Source organism: Lytechinus variegatus, chromosome 11 (assembly GCF_018143015.1).
Source record: "Lytechinus variegatus isolate NC3 chromosome 11, Lvar_3.0, whole genome shotgun sequence".
Classification (NCBI taxonomy): Eukaryota; Metazoa; Echinodermata; class Echinoidea; order Temnopleuroida; family Toxopneustidae; genus Lytechinus; species Lytechinus variegatus.
Window position 1 is genome coordinate 34,353,445 of NC_054750.1, and position 24,009 is coordinate 34,377,453.

At 35.9% G+C, this 24,009-nt stretch overlaps 2 protein-coding genes across 3 annotated transcripts in view; both read left to right on the forward strand.

The window, feature by feature from the left end:
* LOC121423597 (dynein intermediate chain 3, axonemal-like) overlaps window positions 1-10,219 on the forward strand; it is a 53,684-nt gene extending 43,465 nt beyond the window's left edge. For both annotated transcript variants that reach the window (XM_041618978.1, XM_041618979.1), the window contains 6 exons: window positions 2,303-2,439; window positions 4,266-4,460; window positions 4,923-5,127; window positions 5,819-5,910; window positions 6,721-6,840; window positions 8,682-10,219. In XM_041618978.1, coding sequence (XP_041474912.1) covers window positions 2,303-2,439; window positions 4,266-4,460; window positions 4,923-5,127; window positions 5,819-5,910; window positions 6,721-6,840; window positions 8,682-8,825 — 893 coding nt within the window. In that variant the 3' untranslated portion in view covers window positions 8,826-10,219. The remainder of the gene's footprint in view (window positions 1-2,302; window positions 2,440-4,265; window positions 4,461-4,922; window positions 5,128-5,818; window positions 5,911-6,720; window positions 6,841-8,681) is intronic.
* Window positions 10,220-15,279: 5,060 nt separating this feature from the next.
* Window positions 15,280-24,009, forward strand: part of LOC121423892 — a 28,060-nt gene continuing 19,330 nt past the window's right edge. The window contains exons 1-3 of the mRNA XM_041619422.1: window positions 15,280-15,811; window positions 18,302-18,410; window positions 19,046-19,197. Of these exons, the coding sequence (XP_041475356.1) occupies window positions 15,748-15,811; window positions 18,302-18,410; window positions 19,046-19,197 (325 nt within the window). The 5' untranslated portion in view covers window positions 15,280-15,747. The remainder of the gene's footprint in view (window positions 15,812-18,301; window positions 18,411-19,045; window positions 19,198-24,009) is intronic.

The following is a 24,009-nucleotide window of genomic DNA, read 5'->3' on the forward strand; positions in this document are numbered from 1 at the left end:
ATTATACATACATGTAATAAGGATTTGCTTAAAATCTTACAGACCTGCTCCACTTCGTTCAGTATTTTGTACTAAACTATTAAAATAAAGTAAGGATAAATTTCACCTCTACCCTTCTTTTGAGGTGTACCAAACAATATTTTGATATGTGGGTTTAAAAAGAGTCAAGCAGTCCCTCTCTCACTCCCAGGCAAAATAAAATGTTAAAGCAATGAAACAAGCAAAACTTAATTTAACCCACTCAAATCTTTTAGAATCTACATTAATTTTGAAGGTCACTGTCCACTCGAAACCAGATGCATATAAACTGCTCCTTGTTAAGTTTCAAAACCTCTTTCCTTAAAAAGGAGAAGAAAAAGGTTGTTATATCATATGCTAATATCAGTATAATTCAAAGGTCAGTTCCATCCTACTAACAAGTTTGTTTGAATACAAAGAAGAAAATATCCATACAAGTTGCGTTTCAAGTTCTTTTTCTGTTAACTAAATTCATTCATTTATTTGGTTTAAAGTCAGAAGCATTATTTTAAAGATCAAGTCCACCACCGTTCTCCCCCAAAAGTACAATTTTATTGAGTAAAAGGAAAAAAGGATACTGAAAATCTCATAAAAATTTGATGAAAGTAAAGAGTATTGATACATGTATGTATAATGTCACAGAATGATGTATACCATTGGCATTATGTGAACAAATGGGGCTGATGATTTCATACACTAAATTTCCCTCTTGTATATTGTACATGTAATTTCACTTGTTAGTAAAAACATAATCATGTGATCCGTATTCCAACAAATATAACAAACAAAACAAATCTGGAAGTAAACATTCACGATTTTAAGCTCTTCTGGGTTTTATGGTTAGAAATGCAAGCTTTGCTTAACTGTGTGCACTTTTATTACAGTGAAATGGTACATGTAGACAGTCACTGAATTCTAAACAATAGCCCCCTCCCCATGAATAATTGAAAAAAAAAGAATAATAGCCCCAAGGCAAACAAGGAAATATTCCTCAATTCTCTGCAGCAAATAATCAGAAGCGAAAGTGAGAAACAAAACTAATTTATTAAATTAATACCCAGATTTGACATGAAAATAAAAGATTATCTTGTGATGATTTGACCATATGACAGGGATGGATACGTTTTTGACGATCAATAATCACAAAAGCATACATATATTATCATAAATAGGTTGTTATAGTTGTGGTATAATGTACTTAGCAACAATAGATGTAAAGTGTCTTGCTTTAATGCATCACGCAATATATCAAGTGAGTCTCTAAGTGTTTTAAAAAGCTTTATCAGTCCTGTCATTGAGTGGTCTATCTATGCACATAGTTTATATGCACTCTGACTGATTATTAATAAATGAATGAATAGAAAAATAAATTAAATGTTTGATTAATCAATGTAACAATTTGTCGGTGTTCATTCGAACTGTTGTATTGACAGTCAATTGTGGTAAAAAAAAATTGATTTTGAGATTCTTGCAGAAAATGAAAGTGCAAGTCCTACTCGAAACAGTATTAAATTTCTTAGCAGCAATCTATTTTAGTTTCTAAGATATGTGGGGATTTTCTTGGCGATACCTTACAAATTTTTGATCAAATGTGCAAATCCCATTGGAAACGTATACTGTAGCAAAGCTGTAACAGCTGTGTGCACTTAATATGCAAATGTGCGGTCAGCAAAACCATTTTATCAGCACTGCATTGACTTTGTAAGTCGAAGTTTAATATGACGTTTTGCTTGATCGCGCGTATACATGGAAAATGCTGTCAACATAGTTGTATCGCCTATGGCATTTTTGTTTTCAGGAAAAGTCAAAACTGCTCAAACCAAAGCTTGTTTCTCTTTTACAATATTTCCTCTCAGTCTTGTTTTTGAGTGAAAATAAAGATACTAATGTCAAGCAATTGTCTAGTTGGTCTTTCCAAACATGTATTTTTCTAGGAATGAAACTTGTAAGGCTGGGGACAAAAGTGTGGAAACCAAAGTAAACTTTGAAGTTGATTTTCTCTGAAATGGATATGCCCTGTCGCATCTGTGATACGACGGGTCCGATGACCGACAACAAATTTATGAATAAAATGAATGTGTGAATGACTTGTTTAAACCAACATCAAATCACATGATGAAAAGGGATTGCTCATACAAAATGAATTACAAAATTTAATTTTCATGGATCTTTTCAAAATTTTCATTTTGGGCCATTGTTGACAATATAGTTGTGATTATTAGTATTATTATTATTAATTATACTGATTGATTGTATTTCCCACCATGCATTGCTTTCATATCAGTGGAGAAACAGCCCAGGAATGAATTAGACAAGAAGGATAGCAATCTAGGTGGGCTTGGGATGTCTCTGAGAGGGGGCTCAGCCAAGGAAAAGAGACCGCTAGAAGGAGCTACAACTAAGTTTTTTGTTGGCACACAGGTGAGGAAAGAAGAGTAAAAAGGAAGATAGAAAGGTCGCATGAGAGAGGGAGAGACAGGTAGAAGAGAGAAAGAGGGAGAGAGAAGGGGAGAGAATACAAGATGGGAATGGAAGAGATTGAGGAGTGGAGGGGAGGGGGGGGGAGAAGATAGATAGAAGACAGAGAGGAGATGGAGAGGTAGGGCCGACCAGATGGAGAGGGGTGACAGACATACATTGTATGGCAGAGAAGAAGAGAAAGAAGAGAGAAGGGGATGGGGAGAGATTACAAGAAGAGAAGAGAGTGAAGGGAGGAGAGAGAAGAGAAGAGGAGAGGAGAGAGATAAATATGTATGAAAGACATGGAGAGGGAAAAGGAGTGAGAGGGGATGACAAAGAGAGGAAGAGAGAGGGAAATAGAGAGATATGTTACAGTGTAAGAATATTTTACTCAAGGACATAAAGATAGAATATGGTAAAGATCTCTGATAGATACAAAGGCAAAGATTAAGAGGGTGAATAGGATTTGTTAAAAGTATAGAACCTCACTACGTAATCTTGTAATGAATAATGATGATTAGATGATGATTCGACGATAATGACAAGGTTGATGAAAAGTATTGTTTAATGCGTCACAACTTTTTTTTATTTGTTTCATAATTTTGACGTGTAATGATGTATTTTGTTCAGATGTTGATGTTTGAGGAAAAACTGAGTTTGGGTCAGTGAAGATAATTCTAATTACAGAAAAGAAAGCAAACATCGATTCTTTTTTTTCCATAAAAAAGTGGTAACAATTCCACTAACAGAATAGTTTTAATAGGAGTTCAGTATAAAGATGGCATTTCAGTGGATTGTTTTGTGAAGCAGATAGTCTGTAATAGTTATTGACTTCTTTGACCTGAGCCAATTGGATGCTATGATATCAGTAGCTTTTAACAGTTGTCAATGAAAATCACTATTTGTTTTATGAAATGCTAGCAATGGTTTTCCATACCTTGCTAAATTCCATCTTTTCACTAATTTGTTTTGAGCCAATCAGATACAAGGATTTCAGTAGCTTATAACAATTAAAGGGATTGTCCAGGCTGGAGATATTTATATCTCAATAAATAGAGTAAAATTTACAAAGCAAAATGCTGAAAATTTGATCAAATCGGATAACAAATAACAAAGTTATTGAATTTCAAAGATTTGCATTATTCCTGTGAAACAGTTCTATGCATGTCTTTATGAATATTCATTAGGTGGGCTGATGATGTCATATCCCCACTTGTTCTTTTGTATTTTATTATATGAAATTAGATTTATTCAAAAATTTTCTCCCAAGAACTATAACAATTGGATTGACAACTGATTGAGTGCATTAGTTATTTATTGCCGCAACTTATTTCACCATAATGGAGGCACATCATTTTATATACATGTATGAAAAAATGAAACATTTATGATTTCATGTAATAAAACAAAAAAGGTAAGTGGAGATGTGACATCATCAGCCCACATAATGAATATTCATGACAATGTGCATATAAATGTTTTCACAAAATATTTATAAACTTTAAAATTCAATTATTTCGCTATTTGTTATCCAATTTTGATGAAATTTTCAGCATTTTGCTCTGTGAATTATCTCTATTTAATTAGATATAAATATTTTCAGCCTGGACAATTCCTTTAATTGTCTCAATGAGAGTCACCAATAGTTCATCTTACCATGTATTTTGTTCTGAGCGAATCAGTAGCTTTTATCAGTTGTCTCAATGAATATCAGTAAGTGTCTTAGTGAATTTCCTAGTGAATCTTTGAATGTACATGTACCTCTCTTTGATTTGCTATAATGGTAGGAAGGTGAATTGGTGTATGCTGACTGGAAGCTAGAGAAGGACACCGATTCTGGACGGCTCCAGCCTCCCAAGCCACAGTTTGCCACCCAGGTCCATGACAAGGGCATCGAAGCACTCCAGAGGTCACCTTTCTTCAAGGATGTTTTACTCTTAGTCGGAGGCTGGACCTTCTCGCTCTGGAAGGAAGGCAAGGAGGTATAGCCTATTCTCTCAAGTTTGTTATCCTTCTCAGTCCCATGTAGATGGTGGGTGGGCTTGGGGATGTCCCCCCCAACAAAAAAAAAAATCCACTACCAAGGGGAGAAAGAGAAAGAAAGAAAAGCAAATTGATTTCTGAATATATATATAAATCTGTCATGTAAATAGATCTTTATTTTTACAAATTCTTAATTTTTCTCAGTACACCTGATCATGCATGAATTTTTGGGGAGGATTTTTCCTAGAAAAATTGTTGCTTTGTGACCTTTTGAACCAGAACAGTGATAATGGATGAATGTGTATAGTGTTTTTTCCAGAGTATGCTAAATGCAACTACCGTTAACCTGGCTTTAGCTCAAACTGTTCCATTTGATTATCTTATTCTTAAAATTTTTACTCATTTTCCTCCATTTCAGTTTGAATAATCCAGTGTTTATCGATTATATTTTGCTATTTTAGTTTGGTCCCCTCTTGACCTCAAATGCCGCTGCCAAGCCTCTGACCACCGCCTACTGGTCACCCACCCGACCGGCTGTCTTCTACATCGGTACGGCAGAAGGCAATGTTGATGTCTGGGATCTCCTGGACAAGACTCATGAACCCTCTCTCTCTCAGAACATTTCAGCAGCTGGAATCACCAATATCTACCCGTGGGTAGTGTCAGGTAAGAAAAGTTATTGTAAAGCTGCTTGAATAGGTTGTTGAAAAATGTCTTGGCAACATCCTTGCACTTAGAGACGTAAGCCCTTAGAGATGTCGTTCCGATGTATTAAGCTCTATTATAAAATATTATTATTATTATTGCTCCAACAATAATAATAGGAAACTTTATATTTGCGACGCCACTTTGTTGACACAGAATACTGTTGGTGTGACTAGCATTTTATTTTTGTCTCGTATCATGTTTGACCGATTCCTTTGGATGTTTTGAAGATGACATTTTAGATTAACAAAATCCTTCATTAAAGTCCCCAGTTTTCCACAATATGGAAACTGGAAAAAATTTCTTAGAATTAGGGAAGATCATGAAATTCACAGTGGAAAACACAATTTGAATCGGAATTATTTTTACAGAGGTTACTGTTTATAGTTTTTTACAGGGTCTGTTTTAAGATGCTATAAAGACCTTTTTTCTAACACTGATGCATAATAAGTATTTAAAAATTTGTTGAGTTCAGTCTCAAATTTGTATAATGATGTACAATGTATTTAGGTTCAATCTGTACCTTCTTTTCTTTCTCATTCTACCTTTTTAGAGTGCTAAGAGACCTAACTGTAATTTACGCAATATACAAAAATGAGTATCATTAGTATTTATGTATTGGGTGGTCTATCTGTTTCTTGTTTGATTATAGGCAAGCAGCAGCTATTGGCAGTCACTGATAAGATTGGTACTCTTCACATCCTAGAGGTTCCTTGGACTCTTAGAAACCCAACCCCTAATGAGGTATGTACTTTAATAACTAGTGGAGCATTGCATGAAACAAAAAGTCTGTGATTTTCACCGGCTATCATGAGGCAAAACCATTGTTGGAGAAGGCAAACCCCTATACGAACCATGGAAAACCTAAATCACCCCGGGCCAGTTATTTAAGTATCTAAACATGTGTTTCTTGACCTCAATGGTCTGAAAAAACTAAAACCGCAATTACATACACAGCGTGCCGACTCGAGCTAACTTGCTCGCCATCGCATGCAGTCATTTTCATTTCCCTTTAATAGTTTCCCGATAGGGTTTGACGTAATGTTTGACCTAAGACAATCGGATGCAAGAATTTCAGCTCCTTATACGGTTGATCGTTTACGATCAATCATAGACAATAATCAATGCAACCAAATGTAAAAATCAATTCAATGATTTATTTTCAATGTAATGAATTTGACTATTGTTATAAGTATGTGTACCTGGAAATGAAATAAAATGATCAATCACGAAGCTTTATTATAAAGAACCAGTTGGGTGTTTCATAAAGCCCTTTTTACGTTAAGAGCGACTTTAAGAACGACTGGTGATCCTTTTTTTGTTGTAAATGGATCAGAAAGCATAAGGATTTCAACATGCGTTAGCTCTGAAAGTGCACCTTTTATGAACCTTTTTTGAAAATGACTTTAAAACAAGACATTATAACCTATTAGAAGACTGCTGTTTGCTATATAGTCTATTTTTGTAGTAGAATATGGACACTTTTGAATTGTTGTATTGGGTTAACATGTCCACATATCAAGTGAATCAAATCATTTCTTGTTTTTATTTTAGTTGTCGAGTTTCACCCATTACGTGGACCGAGAGGTGCAGAGATTGGAATATCAGGAAGGCAGGACCAACTTTCACATTGATAACAAGAGGAAACTGGATCAGGAGGAAGCTCAGAAAAAGGTTAGACCATGGTCTCCCACTCTGTACTCCATGATAATTCCTGTTCATCAAATATGTCTTTCTTTAGCTTCCATCATATGTTATGGCCCGTATTCTAAAGTCAAGGGGAGTGTTTCATTAGTATTTTTGTCTTACAAGACGTCTGGGGCCGTTTCATAAAGCTGTTGGTAAGTTAAGAGCAACTTTAAGAACAACTGGTGAACCTTTCTTACGCGCTTAACCATTCATCACCAATGAATATACCATTTACCAGAATTGGCTCTCCATAGTCAAACCAAAGCCCTATATGAGAATTTGGATTAAACCTGAATTCTGAATATGGGCCTATATGTCTCAGATGTTTCATTATGCATATACTGCAAAATTGATTGTTATAACTATTAATACAACCAGTGTTTCCAATTGAAGGAAACTAACCAAATTCCGGGTACAGTAATCCAGATCATTTTCAGGTAATTTTCGGGGAATGAAAAAATTCCAGGTTATCCGAAAATTACAATCAAACAACAATTAAAGGTTGCAACTTTTAATATTCATGTTCTATTTAAAGAATTGTTTACCTTGATACATAGTACAAAATTTTCTGCTCTGCTCCGCACTCGCATTTCGTAATTTTATTCCTATTTTCAAAGAGAGCATGAACAATAAAATGTTAAATTCCTTGATTTTGGTCACTTGGACCAAATATAGGCTCACTGTATTATTGCCTGATTTTTGTTGTCTCACCTGCATAGCAGAGTGAGACTATAGGCGCCGCTTTTCCAACGGCGACGACGGCGGCAGCGTCAACATAAAATCTTAACCTGAGGTTGAGTTTTTGAAATGACATCATAACTTAGAAAGTATATGGACCTAGTTCATGAGACTTGGCCATAAGGTTAATCAAGTATTACTGAACATCCTATTAGAGTTTCATGTCACATGACTAAGGTCAAAGGTTATTTAGGGTCAATGAACTTAGACCATGTTGAAGGAATCAACATCAAAATCTTAACCTGAGGTTAAGTTTTTGAAATGTCATCATAACTTAGAAAATATATGGACCTAGTTCATGAAACTTGGACATAAGGTTAATCAAGTATCACTGAACATCCTGCATGAGTTTCACGTCACATGACCAAGGTCAAAGGTCATTTAGGGTCAATGAACTTTGGCCGAATTGGGGGTATCTGTTGAATTACCATCATAACTTTGAGAGTTTATTGGTCTAGTTCGTTAAACTTGGACATTAGAGTAATCCAGTATCACTGAAAATCCTGTGCGTATTTCAGGTCACATGACCAAGGTTAAAGGTCAAGGAACTTTAGCCGAATAGGGTGTATCTGTTCAGTTACTATCATAACTTTAAAAGTTTATGGATCTGATTCATGAAACTTGGACATAAGAGTAATCAAGTATCACTGAACATCCTGTGCGAGTTTCAGGTCACATGATCAAGGCCAAACTTTAAAGGTCATGTAAGGTCAATGAACTTTGGCCATGTTGGGGTTTTTTGTTGAATAACTAACATATCTCTGTAAGTTTATTGGTCTAATTCATAAAAAGTGGACATAAGAGTAACCATGTATCACTGAACATCTTGTGCGAGTTGAGTAGTTTTCAAAGTCAGCACTGCTGCTATATTGAACCGCGTGATGCAGGTGAGACTGCCAGAGGCATTCCACTTGTTTAAAAAAAATAAAACTTGAAAATTCCAGGAAATGGCTATGAATTTCAAGAAATTTGGGATTCAGTTTCGGAAAATTTGTTTTGGATCTGCGGAAACACTGAGTACAACATAGCATGCTCATATTGACCTACTGACATTTATTGAGTATCGTATGTTTTTTTTCCATGAATAGATGGCACAACCCCCTGAGCCAAGTACAGAGGAGGTGGAAAGCAAACAGAGGATTGAGTTCCTGGACTTCAAGGAAGATGAGAAAAAGTTTCTGGAAGATCTTGGTCTCTTGGTACAGGAAGAGGAACCTCTCCCTGAGGTCTAATTATCTCACCAAGTCTGTGTTTGATTTCCCTACTCCGCTTATACTAAAAATAATAGACCAAAATACATGTATTTGGTCTCATCAATTGGGGGGGGGGAAACAATATTCATATTCATTTATATAGCGCTTAACACATCAGAATGACATCTCTAAGTGCTTTTCAGATATATCATTTTCTCAGTCATCAGATCCTTGCATGCCCGCATACAATGTATGCACCTTCTCCACTCCCTGGGGAGCATTCCAACAAGAGTTCCTGGACTTAATTGCTTGGCATACTACATTAGGCTTTCGCAAGGTTAAGCTTGAAGTGATTGAGTTTAAACCTGTTGTATAACTATGGAGGTAACAAAAATCCGTAATATTGAAAATCAGAAGCACCTTCTGTGAATGAAACACCATATTTTCTCAGGGGAGTATTTCATGAAAGGACTTTTCAGATGTTTTATCTGACAAATCCCATTTTATCCGACAGTTGCCATAGTAACAGTGCTTCTCAGCCAATCAAGATCAAGGAAAGTTGTCAGATCTGACAACTTTTTGGACAAGAATATTACAGCAAAATAGATGAAGTGACAGTTTATTTAAACCACCATTTTTTTTCCAGGGGGGGGGGTGATTTATATCCTGTTTCATAAAAGCTTAATACATGTACATATGGACAGCATATCTAAGTGCTTTACAGACATCCCTAGTCCTTAGATGGCATACCCTCACACATAGTATACGCACTTTCTCCACTCCCTGTTGATTATTTCAGAAAGAGTTTCCAAACTAAGTTAATGGGAATGTTACATTGGATTTGCATCCTGCCAGGTGCTCATTTAACACCTGGGTGGAGAGTGGCAACATATGGATTGATGCCTTGCCTTAGTATACAAATTTTATGTTGAGATTTATACATGCAAACTCCTGATTGCAAGGTGAGAGTCAGAACTACTACATCACAATGCTTTTTGTAGTACCTTATCTAGAGTGATAGAAAGTTGGAGAGGAAATTGCTCTCATGCTTTGACTAATTTAGTTTTGGTACGGTAATGAGAAGCATTTATTCCGTTCACGTGAGATATGAGCACCTATCCATCTTTTTTGTTTCCTGAATAATTACATTGTGAAACAATTAGAAGCAAATCAAAGGCTGACAGACCTTTGTCAAACAAGATAAATATGCTTTATATTGGGGGAGCGTTTTATGAAAAGATTTGTCGGTGACATTCACTAATGAAATGTTATCAGCTACTGACAAATTCTTGCTGAGAGCAAATTGTTCAGTAAAAATCATTGATAACATCATAGTGTATGATTTCAAGTATGGTGTTGTATGCTGGTGATGGTTAGCAATACCAACCATCATGCAGCTTACTTAAAGGACAAGTCCACCCCGACAAAAACTTGATTTGAATAAAAAAAAAAAAATTCAACAACCATAACACTGAAAATTTCATCAAAATCGGATTCAAAATAAGAAAGTTATAGCATTTTAAAGTTTTGCTTATTTTCAACAAAATAGTTATGTGAACGAGCCAGTTACATCCAAATGAGAGAGTTGATGACATCACTCACTCACTATTTATTTTGTATTTTATTATATGAGATATGAAATATTTTTATTTTCTCGTCATTGTCATGTGAAATGAAGTTTCATTCTTCCCTGAACACGTGGAATTCCATTATTTTAACATTTTGTGCTTCAGGCAAGGAGGTCCTAATCGTCAAATTCGTAAAAATTGAAATATTGTATAATTCAAACAATAAAAAACAAAAGAAATAGTGAGTGAGTGACATCATCGATTCTTTCATTTGGATGTAACTGGCTCGTTCATATAACTATTTTGTTGAAAATAAGCGAAACTTTGAAATGTCATAAATTTTACATCCGATTTTGATGAAATTTTCAGCATTGTGCTTGTCTGATTTTTCTCTATTGATTCAAATCAACATTTTTCTGAGGTGGACTTGACCTTTAAAAAAGAGAAGCCGGGGTTTGTATTGATTTCACCTGGTGTTGAGACTTCATTGTAGTTTCATTTAAAAAACAAACAAACAGTGTTTTGTTTAAAGCTATAATAGTTTAGTGGTCTGATCTGCTGTCCAGACCTTTTGCATGAGGAAAGTTGTCTGCAGATGCAGCCTAAGGTCGCTGCCAATGCCTTGTGTACAGAGAGACCCCTCCCAATGAAATTGAAACAACAAGTTGTTTTTGTGCTAGTCTTTTGTGAAGACCCACTTGGTATTCAAAGTCTCAATCATGGTCTGTACATGCAGACTAGTCTTTAACAGTTTTCCTTGAAATCACCTAATTGATAAAAGTGTGTTTTTTCTAGTGGCGATTCTAGTTAGGGGCACATTTGGCCAGTGCCCCCCCCCCCCCTTTTAAGAGGCACAAAAAAAATGTGTGGAATATTGCATGCATAGGCAAGTGAGGACCTTTTTGTTTGCTTGTCAAATTTTTCCTGGAACAAAATGACCATGATTTGGTAGTGAAGACTTTTTTTTTTATGGTTGTTTAAATTATTCTGTAGAAAATGCCACCCCCCCATTTTGAAAATCCTGAATCCGCCCCTGGTTCTTCCATATTCATATTTTTTCCTTACATTTAATCTGTATGGCCTTTAATAAAGTCATTGGAAATTAGAGAGTTTAAAAGTCAACTGTTAAGATGTAGCAATATTTGCCTAAGAACTATAATTATTAACATAATATTACATGATTAGTGTTTCTAAGAAGAGTTAAACAAAAGTTGTCAGGCCTGCATTGGTGAACTGTAAAACCTGTAGAGAAAGGTCACATTTTCATTTACTTGTGAATGTGATATCATCTGGAGATATTACTGAGAATGACACCTGCCTATAGAGACATGTTCTCTTTGACCGTTATGTGGTCCTTATGAACAGGTTTATCTGCATCTATAGGTCAAATTAAAGTTTTTTTTGGGTATATTATCTCTTGTAATACATGTCTGTTATTTATGTTATTGAATTGTTAATACTTAGATTTGCAGTTAATAAACATTGCTGATTGATTGATAGGTCAGTTGTTAGATGGTTGATAAGTTGCTTGATTGATTGACTGTTGATTAGTTAATAAATTGATAAGGGTACAGTCTAAATCTTAATAATAGTTGTTTATTGATTTCTCAGTCCTCCATAAACTTGATCTTCAAAAACACACAGAGAATGTCTTTCATGTATCTCTTATATGTATACAGTGGATGATAAAAAATAGTTATACATGCCAAAATTTTTATCTCCACCCCCCCCCCAAAAAAAAATATAATGCATTTTTAGTATTTCTCTTATTTTGTTGTCATTTATTTTCAGTTCTCATGCACTTCTCATTTTATTTAATGGAAGATATTTAACATGATACATTACATTTATGTAATATAATTAATCTATTAATGACAAATGTATGTACATACTGTGTTTGTATATAATTTAATAGATATATTATATAAATTTGTATTCTCTACATAGAATGAGTGTGTTTTCTTTTACCTGTAGTTTCTAATATGGTTGGTGCCAAAAGGGCATTAATAGTGACAACATCTGTTTATTATTTTTTGCATAATATTTCCAATTCCACCTTTCCTTTAATAAATTGATAATTTATGAAATGAGGAAGAAAACGTATTTTAATTGAAATATTTTAATTTTTTGAAAGGCTTAGAGAAACTATTTGTTTAATGAAAAATAACCCTTTACACAAACTTGTTGTAAATGATTGTAAATCAGAATGAAAAATACTGTTTAATTTGCCAACATTTTTTATTTTGTTTCATTTATTATTATAGTATTATCATTATTATTTACTTATCATTATTGTTATTATTTTTTTTGTGGGGGTTCTTATTGGCAATAAATGATGTCCTTGTTGCACACACACAGAAAATAAAAATTATCGCTTGAAAAACTGTTATAATCATCTCAAAAACAAGAAAAAATAGAAACTGAGATGAAGTAATAGAAAATGATAATAATAATTTTAAAAAGTTCATCACGGATCCAGAGACTAGGGGCCCAAAGTGCATGGGGCAGGACTCCTGGCTCGCCACCCATGTCCCTCCCCAATTAAAAAAGAACTGATAGAAAAGGGGTCATTCTTTGACTTAGGAGACAAGTTTCTTACCAAAAGTGCTATATATATCCAGCTTTTATTATCATTAACTGATGAGACTGATAAAGGGAGCTTATGATGGCAATGATGATCTAATATTGTATGATGATGATTATTATGATAGTGATGATGATGATTGCAAAGGTGATGATGAGGTAAGATGGTGATGATGAGGATGATGATATAATGATTATGATAATGAATGATCGAAGATGATGATGATGATGGCTTAGGATGATGATGAGCTAAGATATGACGATGAGCTAAGATATGAAGATCTCAGATGATGATGATCTAAGATGATGATGATGATGGCCTAGGATGATGATGATCTCAGATGGTGATGATGCTTGATCTAAGATGATATGATCGATGATGATGATCTAGCTAAGATGGTGATGATGATCTCAGATGGTAATGATTGCATGTAAGGTGATGATGATCGTAAAGGTGATGATGAATAAGATGGTGATGCGATGATGATCTAAGATGATGATGATACTTGGTGATGATCGATGATGGTGATCATCATCATCACTACTTGGGGCTTGACCATCCATGGGCCTTGCCACAAAACTTGCATCTCGGTCCAATATTCCCAAGGCCCAGCAACCTTAACCATCGGTCTAAGACATTCAGTGGATTATTTTGACTTGTTTTTTTTTACAAATATATAACACTATATTTTTACTAATATTCCATAATTATGTTAGCATATTTTCTAGCTTAATGCAGAGCTTTTTATTGATAACTCTTCCTATATTATTCTCTCTTAGAAAACTTGAATGATATACATATGTACTAGTGTAATTAAATGGCAAATATAATGGAATTAAAATACTTTTTCTTGGTGCTATATGTATATAGAATTTGATAGTGTTCATGCTCAGAGGCCCCATTTTTTATCGATCCCTTAATTTCTATCGATTGATCATCTAATTCTCTCCCTGCTCTGAGCAGGGGGGGGGGGGAGGTAGCTCAAGGGGCCCTCGATCGAGCTGCCTCCCCCAGTCAGCAAGCCCCTGAGTTAATGAGCAAATGGGCAAGATTTATTCAAGTCCTCTCGTGGCTGAATTCATGTCCCTGCAAAATCTTGTGAATTGTGAGACTTTCTTTCTCAAAGAATTTAACCACTTTCTCCTTGAGTAAAATTGAATATTTTTGTACCATGGGGAAGAGTAAATGTTACTCTTTTATATTGGTCATTTCTTTTGAATAAAATATTGTGATAAATAAGTTAATTTTTTACCTGAAAAGATGCATCAAACAGAATTTTCTTCCTCTGTTTTCACTTGCAAATTGTGCAACATTTTGTGTTTTAGGCACAAACATTATTTATATCATCAGAAAGCTCAAACTATATACTTTCTTACAATGTCACTCTTGATATGTGGCATCTTTTAGATGGGTCAGCAGCCAGCTTTTTCCATAAAGATGCAAGACGAGATTTCTAAAATGTCTGAGTAACATAAAATCCAGAGTTCTGATTGGCTGAATAATATTTTCACAACAGGCGCGGGTAATTTGAAGAGATTACCACATGGTGAGTGTGACCTTGCAGAGGCCCAGTGTGGGGAACATTGGAATTTGCGTGGGTGTGTGGTCCCTATGACCAATCAGAGCGCAGTATTCTTGTTTTTGAGCTGCTAAATGTACTTTGCCTATGAAAAGCTGGCTGCTTACCCATCTAAAATACATCTTCTTATAAAAATTGTATCATATTAAAGCTTAGATCTTCAGCTTTATCATGATCTAAAAATCATTTGTGCTCAAACAAAAATTAAGTGTGAAAACAACAACTTTTGTTGCATGAAAAAAATATTTTGTTTCGTGTTTTATATCAAAAGTTTTCCCTATATTACAACATTCTTGTGAAAATCCAAACACATGACCTAAAAGATGTTTCTTCTTCTTTAAAAAGATACCAAAAACATGAAATTTGGTCAATATTATGAGCAACAGTGGCCGAATAAAAAGAGGTGTTTTGGTTCGCACCAAGCTCATTAACAATGCAAAAACCCTCTAGTCATGAATATCACTTGGATAAAAGAAGCAACTTTTTCAGGGCTTGCCGACTGACTGCCCCTCTTTACATATTGCACCCCATAACCATAACCTAGCTCTCTTAATTGTGCTAATTTCAATTTGTCCATCTCTTCTCTATTTATCATGCTGAACACCCTACTAATATCCAATCAAGGAAAATAAAGAGGTGTCCAGTTACTGCATGCCCCCACCCCGCCCCCTATAATATTTGTTTTGCGAATTAGCTTACTTGCGCATGCGCTGTGAATTCATTAACCCAACAACGTACCGTATACCGTCGCGTCGCGTCAGACCGGCATCCAGCCGAACCATAGTCTCCATGGATTAACCGAACCTAGCTCAAGATGACAATTAGGGAGTTTAAAGGACTAGTTTCACTTCGCAAAGCTGCTGATGGAATCACCTAAGTTGATTCAGTTGACATGATTCAAAAGACAGTGAGAGTTCCAGCCAGTCATCATCAGGGGCTAAGATAAAGGACGTTATGGCGTAGTGTTATTGTTTATATTAACACTGGTCCCATATCACAGTTTTTTGTGTTGGTTCAGCATCAGTAAAAGTTAAACCGACCATTCATTCATTGGCATTGCCGACATTTATTCATGTATTGTTAGTTGTTAGACGATTCGGATCTCAGCTCAGCTCCTGACCACCGCATCGGCATCGGGCAGAGTTTGCAACCTGGAGCTGGCCAGCTGACAACATCACTGAGTGGAAATGCAGTGTATTGTGCACTCCAAGTCCAAGTAACGCGAAGTTCATGAAGATGGTGGAATGTGGAAGAGTTTTAATTGCATTTATTCATATTGTCCTTTTTTTCAATGGTAGGCCTCATTTTTATAATTCTAATAATTCGATAAACCAACTTAAATTTAATACCCAGTTTCTAGTTGAAGTTGTTTTTTGTTATTACTCTTTGACATGGCAACATCTGTTTATTTGATAACAAAATCATTGTTTTTTTAGGCCTAATCTGAACTGAAGCCAAGGGGAATAGTTTGCTTTCATCACCTATCGTTTCTTAAAATGTTTACATTTTTCTTGTCATTGTTCCCCCAAACAAACAACATTGGTTGCTATATAACATAATTATTGGCATATGACCATCTGTTCTGAGCTGTTGTTGTTCGTTGTTGTTCTGTTCTGAGCAGTGATATAGCTAGCCTGGATAGCCTGGAGGTGTCTGGGAGTATTAAAAGTCATCTCCTCTATGTAGGCTCACTCATTCAATGAACAAGGTTATGATACAACCTTGTTCTTAGTTACATCTCTGTGTGTGGCAAAATAAAGGGTGGCAATTTTGGCTTATTTTCTCTTTCTATGGGACAAATGCTTGATTTTCTTACACTGTTAGTTTTCAATAGAGCTATTCATCATATAACTTGGCTCTTATGTAAATTTGATTCTGTGAATTATTTTTTCTTAATTAAAAATAGAGATTGAAAAATGAAAATTTTCCTGCCATATTACTTTCCACCAAAAGAAGACGTACACAAAAATATGCCCAAAATTCAAGTTTTTGACCACTCTAATGAATACAAAAATTATTCCCAAGTTACTAATGAAAAATAAATTGCCACTGTATGGACATTGGTAATTTTGGTCAAAAAAGTGATATTTTAATGATATTTTAAAGTGTATGCTATGTTTAGTAAAATGTACAGCATTGGCATACCATAGTCATACCTGTAGATTCACCACAGGCAGGGTGGTAGCAGTGAAGAAGCATGTAGGCTTACTCCCCATTTAACCTGGAGGCGTTCTGGGGTAAAAATCATAGTACTATTCGTACCTTTACCCCCTAACGCCTGGCACTTGGCCCTATAGGGACGTACGTCGGAAAGGAAAATGCAACTATACAAATGCACCAAACAGCGCCTTATAATTTGAATCTGACGTTAACACTTCTGTACATGGGTATAAATATCGGTTAGGAAAGTTTGGTATGATAGAATTAAATGAAAGGGAACAAAAATCGCAGAAATGGGATGAAGAAATAAAAGTAGAAGAGAGTTTACTCACATTTGTTGTCTTCGCCATCTTGGATCCATTGTTAATGCAACCTAGTTACGTGACGCTTATAGAGGGCGGCAAAATCAAGTGCTAAAATGTCCCGCTTCAACCACTGAACCAGGGGGGTGTTTCATCAATATTGTCACGCGACAACTGTCAGCGCTGATAGTTGTCGCGTGACAATATTGCCCTAAACATATGGCCCTAAAACAAGTACATGGGGTTCAATTACATTTCCAACATTTCTGCGATATTGATTTCGTTTTTAAAGAAGAATTCTTAAAAAAACAAGAAAAATGTTATGAAAATATGGGAAGAGCTTACGGACGTGTTTACGTCCCCATCTTTATTTCTTTGTCTTACGCTTGGCAACAGCACGCAAATCGCGCAATTTGCATGCTGTCGCCAAGCAGATCTTTTTATTTGTGACCACTCGCACGGTCCCTGTATTTCCAGCATATTTTTTTGAAAGGTGGTAAGCTGAATGTATTTTCTATAAATTTATCTTTATTACTTCTTACCCCCCCCCCCCGTCAATAAGCAAAATTTAGGAGTAATAGAGGAGGGTGCTCCATAAATGTTGTAAAGGCAATGGTGGTGCTCCACCACTATGAGCTTTACTGCCATCATGGGTCTATTGACAGAGGGGATGCTGTAGAGTCAGACAAAGTCTCAGCGGAGCATATTACTGACTTGGGGGGGGGGGCACTTCCATTCACGAGTGGATACCATGCGCGACCACGGGGTCTTTAAAAGCACCCTAAACACGTAATTTCCATATTCTGAAAATGCACCCCTTAACAAGTATTGGCGTGTGAAACCCTACCCTTAACAAGTATTGGAAACAAAACGATACTCTTGGCAAATATTCCCTGAAATAAACCCCTAAACAAATACAGGAATGTTTTATTGTTACAGGTCCTTCGGTCTTCGGCTTAACCTTATTTGGTTTAGTACGACCCCCTCGTGCAAATCGGACTCTAAACACGTAGTGTTTAGAGTCCGTTATAAAAAAGACATCCTTTATAAAACATTTTAATTTTGTTTTATCATCCCCGCAAATCCGACCCTAAACACGTAATTTTCCTAGCGAAATAGATTCACTTTTTTCATTATTTTTGTGTTTTTGACACCCTTATCACGTTACGTACGTAACGTGCCCTAACGTGAAAAAGACATCCTTTTTACATGTTTTTTTTGTCGCGCATGGTATCCACTCGTCAGTGTAAGTGGCTCCCCCGGGATTCCTGGCAGAAATAGACCTACATGTCAGTCTGTTTATTTCATTCCTTCCCCTGCAGTTTATGCACATTCACTAAACGTAACTGATCTTGGAGATCTGAATTTTGATGCATCATGGGACCTGTTGGAAAACTACACTGGCATGTACAATCTAAGCACTCCAACAAAGTGAGTCGTTTATTCATGCATATTGTACCCATATTAATATGACTGTACTACAGTACTCCGGAATGCAATGTTTCCATTATGACATGTACATAGAAGCAATGGCCAATCAAGATTGTTGTTGCATTATCAAATCACTGACCTGGTAACCAATCAGATTTCTTCATATTCATACATGTATATTAAAGCAAACCTTTGGATTATCCAGCCCATTCATTACCAAATGTTCGGTTGCAGTTTGTTTCTTACATGTATCTGTATGTTTGCCTTACTCCTTCCTTGTGCTTTAATGCTCGAGAAGCAGGCTCATATAATTTGGTGGGTATGATACTAGCATGGATCTCCGGAAGTCTAATGACGTTAAGGTCAAAGGTCATGGTCACAGTGACATATTTTCATCTTACCCTTCTGAAGTCCTTGTAAATGCGATGACTTTAGTTTAACGTAACGAAGGTGTGTATGATACCTGCATAGATCCCAGTAATTCTATTGATTTTGAGGTCAGAAGGTCAAAGGTGAAGTCGCCACCTACTTTTCTTGCTTGACCAATAACTTTATTTCACATGTTAAATGCGGGCGTAGTATGTGCTCGCCTTAGTGAAACTCTGTTTTTCCTGATCTTATTCTTCCCATGATAGAAACCTTTGTTACACCAATGAAACAAGTTGTTTCCTTGGAGGACGAATACTGGAAGATGAAAGCTGCCCTCACAAAGGTTGGCTAGGTGTAGTACTAGAAGCAGCTGGACAAAAGATAAATTACTTTTGGTTTTCTGACCCAACCTACCGAGGTAAGAGACTTGCTGTAGATTTACATATTTACCTGTATGAGAGAAAGCCACAATTATACCATTAGACCAGCGTAGGAAAATCACGAGGGCAACAAGTAATTTCGCCCTCATGAGAGCCCAAGTAGCCCCTTAAATTTGCCCCAAAAGCATGCTTTTTAGAGTCACCCCAAGATCTGTTGCAAATATTATTCAAGATTATGGCAGAATAATGTTTGCATTTAAAGTCTACTAAATACCAGGTAATTGCTTGTTGCCCCCAAAAAGTAGGATTAAAATCAAATTAATAGCCCCCAAAATTCTATGATTCCCCCAACGTCAAGAAAAAGATATACCCTGCATTAGACTCTACTGTAACTTTAACAAAAAAAGTCACTGGAGGGTGAGAGGAATGAATATATTGGATTGTATTGAGACAAAGTTTATTTATTTTATTTATTTATTTGGTATTATTAATACAGGGTAACCCCATCAGTAGTCAAATACTGTTGTACTTGGGGGCCCTGTATAACATGAAACAGAACAAAATACAAGCATATATTACAATACAAATAGAAAGTACAAATCCTGAACATAAACAGATGGAAATTTCAAGTATAAATCTATAACAGAAAATTGTGTGTGAAATTGAGAAAAATAATTTAACCCAGAGCTACAAATGGAAAGTAATAGGGAAAGAAAGATAGAAAGTAAGGATGAATTGAGGTAAAAAGAACAAAGCAGAGAGCTAGAGCGGGAGAAGAAGGCACATCACCATATACACAGGCCTGTGAAATCTCCGCTATTTAGCGGAAATCCGCTATTTTCATTTTTAAGACCGATTTCAATTTCCGCTTTTTTTCTGTGTTCCATTTCCGTTTTATCTTAGTCAAAATTCCGCTATTTTATCCAAAACGGCTGGAAAACAAGTCTAGGTAAATGGATGCGAGCAGAATGTGTGTGTTGTGAATATACACGTTACGGGGCCTTGTATTTTGCCTTCGCGAAGTTTCGAATGAAACTGCTGCGGATCCATAGAGATATATAATTAGTATACATCTCTCTACGTGCGGATCACACCGTGCACCGTTGCCGTTGTTGGCATACAAGCGCAAAGCAGCGGCTCAAATCGCGATATTTTGCGACTGGTAAATACTTCTGTAAGGATGATGACGTCATCCAAGATGGAAACTTACGTTGACCAACGAAAGGATCGAAGATGACGATGTTTCAAATATTATTTCAAAGGAATTAGCGGTAACTGCGGTCTAAGGTACGATATTTCTGAAGTTTAAACATTTTTTCGTAAATATGGATGTGATTTCTTTTTCATAATGTGACATTTTATGTACAAAAAAACGATCGGAAAATCGGGTTTCCACTGTTGGATCTAACGTCACTATTCTAGAGGCTTCTAGCATTCACTATTATGGAAGCCTCTGGTATTGTCTTTTAAAAGAACATTCTCCTTCTTTCAGGAGCAGTCAAATTCCAGAAGACTCTTGAATGACCTCAGTGAAATCAACACATGTGTCAACAAAATAGCTAAGGCTATTGTTTGGCAGTCTCTATTCACAAATAACAATAAAACTCCTTGGCCTTTAAATAGGCAAGGCCTGCATAACAAAAAGCATTTACAAAGACATTCTGGAATGTTCTTTATCATTCCCAAATATTCTCAAAGTGGGAAATTACCAAATAAATGAATGCATCCGCTTTCACAATTCTTCCTATATGTAACAATAGTTTTGCACATTTGAAATCGCCATCGTTCTTCAAGTTGTACCCAATTTAATTCGTTTGTGCTGTTTTATCAAAGTGTCCTTTTGTTTTGGTTACAGTTGGTCCAGGTGTTGCAACAGTATTCAAGATGCGGTAAACTAATGAATTTGCAAATAGTTTAGCACTTGAAACTGTCATGTACTTCCGTAATCTAGCAAAGAGTGCAAGTCTAGACGCAACTTTTTTACTGGTTTCGTTTACATGAGTTCGCCACGTGAGTTGTTCATCAAAATGTACTGCGAGATATTTAAAATTCGACATTCTTGCGATTCTATGTTGTTCAATGACGAGGTTTAGATCACAATTCTTGAGTCTTTGATGGGTTCCAAAAAGCATGTACTGGGTTTTTGTTAAATTGAGTACCAAATGATTGTGCATTAACCAACGATTCACATTGTGTAGATCTTCATTCATGACAGATTCAATTTCTTGAGTATGTGTACCACTATATATGAGCTCTGCATCATCTGCGTACAACACGATTTCACACTTCTTTACAACCTTGGGAATATCGTTTACCATGATTGAGAATAAGACTGGCCCCAAGATAGATCCTTGGGGAACTCCACTACTCACTTCTACAATTTCAGATAATACCCCTTTTACACATGTTTGTTGAGTTCTGCCTTTTACATGTAGGTATGAACTGAACCACTCAAGTTCCTTTCCTTTTATACCTTAAACAGAAAGTTTTTTGAGTAATAGATCATGGTCGACGGAATGAAATGCTTTCCTGAGATCCAGGAAAACTACACTAGTCAGTCGACCACGATCCATCTCTTTATACAGACGATCCGTAACATAGGTAAGCACAGTGTGGGTCGAATGATGCTTCAGAAAGCCAGACTGCTCCTTTACTAGTATGTTATTTTCAGTACAGAAATCGTGGAGTTGTGTATGGATTACCCTTTCGAACACTTTCATCACTATAGGTAAGACTGATATTGGCCTAAAATTGTTAGGGTCGTGCCTGTTTCCACCTTTGTGTAAGGCAGTAACTTTGGCTTCTTTCCATTCGTTTGGTATACATCCAGATTCAATTGAGTTGTCTTGTCAAATGAACGTAAATGACTGGTGCAGCCGATTTCAGGAGTTTGACGTTCAACCCATCGCTTCCGGTCGCCTTTTTTGTATCAAGCTTTTTTAGAATGTTTAGCACAACATCAGTTTCTATCGTGTCAAATTGGAAGACCTTGTTACCCTGGGAAAACCCTGGTCAAACAACTCATGATATCATTTTCCTTGGCATAATAAAATGAAGCATTTGCACCAAAAGAACTAAATATTTTATTCAATTCATTTGCTATTTGCTTAGGATCACACAATTTGTTCCCATTGATATTGAGAATATTTGTAGTTTGTCTAGGTCTACCACCTGTTAGCCCCTTTAAGATCTGCCAAAGTTGAGCAGAGTTTTTTTTATTTTCCAAAATACTCCTCTGATAAAAGTTTTTTTCAACGTTTCCTTAAAGTTATTTACATGATTCCTACAAGTACGATAATGCATCCAATGTATGGGTAACCCAGAACGCTGTGCAAGAGGTTTTAGTTTATCTCGCTGGTAAGATAGAGTTATATATTCATCATTAATCCATGGTGTTTTACACCCCTAACATTCATAGTAACAACAAAAGTTTGATGTAATTGTCCTGTCAAAACTTTGTTAACCCTGTATCATCCTCAAACTAATGAGATCTTGGTATGCACTCTCTTTTAGTCAACCATTGATTGTAGTAGCATCCAGGTTTTAACTATGTTGCCTCAGTTGGTAGAGCGTCTGTCTCGCAATCAGTAGGTCGGGAGTTCAAGCCCCGGCCACGTCAGACCAACAGACGGAGTTGTTGCTACCCTGATTGCCGTCCAACAATTCAAGGGATAGAGCTATATTTACGTTGATCTGGCGTTGCACAGTGGCTGCCGGGTCCACAATCAATCAGGCTAAAATAATTTTGGAGTACACTTCTATTTTCAGATTTCATTTCAATAAAATATGGATTCAATTTTTTTTAGGTTATGGATGGACTGTGTATTCTACAATTCCTACACTTCTATGACTTAGTTAATGCACCGGCTTTTTCAGATTGTTTACAAAGTTACAAAGATATTTTGGGTCTCTGTCCAACCACATATGTATCTATTATGTTTTTATTCTTGCAATAACTACAGACTTGTATCCTGGATAAAATCGAATAAACATATAGGTCAGTACTTTTCACTCTTAATGACTTAACATTTCCAATAAATGAGAAGTACACGTAAACTTGATTTCAGGAATGCAAATTGGAATGATGGTATTATTAGGAAAGTTTTCCAAATTATTGAGGTTAAAGCCAAATGAAAGTAGTTGCAGTAAAACATTGATTTCGTGAGAAAGTCTGTGAAACCAAGGTTAAGTATTACTGTATCATTGTGGATCTAGATCTGGTACAGTTACATAAACTGAACTTTGTAAAATTATAAAATCTAAGCTGAAAAACGATCACACTGAAGATCGCCAACACAGATAGGCACACGTGGGAGAGTGTATATTATTATTGCTAGAATAAAGACCCGACGAAAGTGCCTGAATCCTCGCTAATTTTGCATATTTCTCAGCAATTACACGAATTCTTACAGAATCCTTTGGCAGATATTTTTTATCATACAAACAGACACTTGGGTGATCATTACAGGTGTATGTTGGATTCTGTAAAAAGTCATTTTGGGATCGTTACCACAACTGGCAGTTATTTTTAAGTTGGTACAGAAATAGGGCTGCCCTGTTTTCCTCACTGAAAGTTGACCGATTTTCAAGTAAAAAAAAAGATTTTCAAGCACCCTGATTTGTACATTGATATCTTTCATTTTATTGTGATATCAGTAAAGTTATGACAATGATAATGATTAATAAAAATAATAATAATGATAATAATAATAATAAAAATAATTATAATAATAATAACGGTATATTTACCTCGGGTAGCCACTTCAGTTTTGAAAACTGTTCTCCCAGCGGGCCCTGCTATTATTACCCAGCTAAGCTAGGCTACCTATTCAGTGCACACAGCTTTTTGA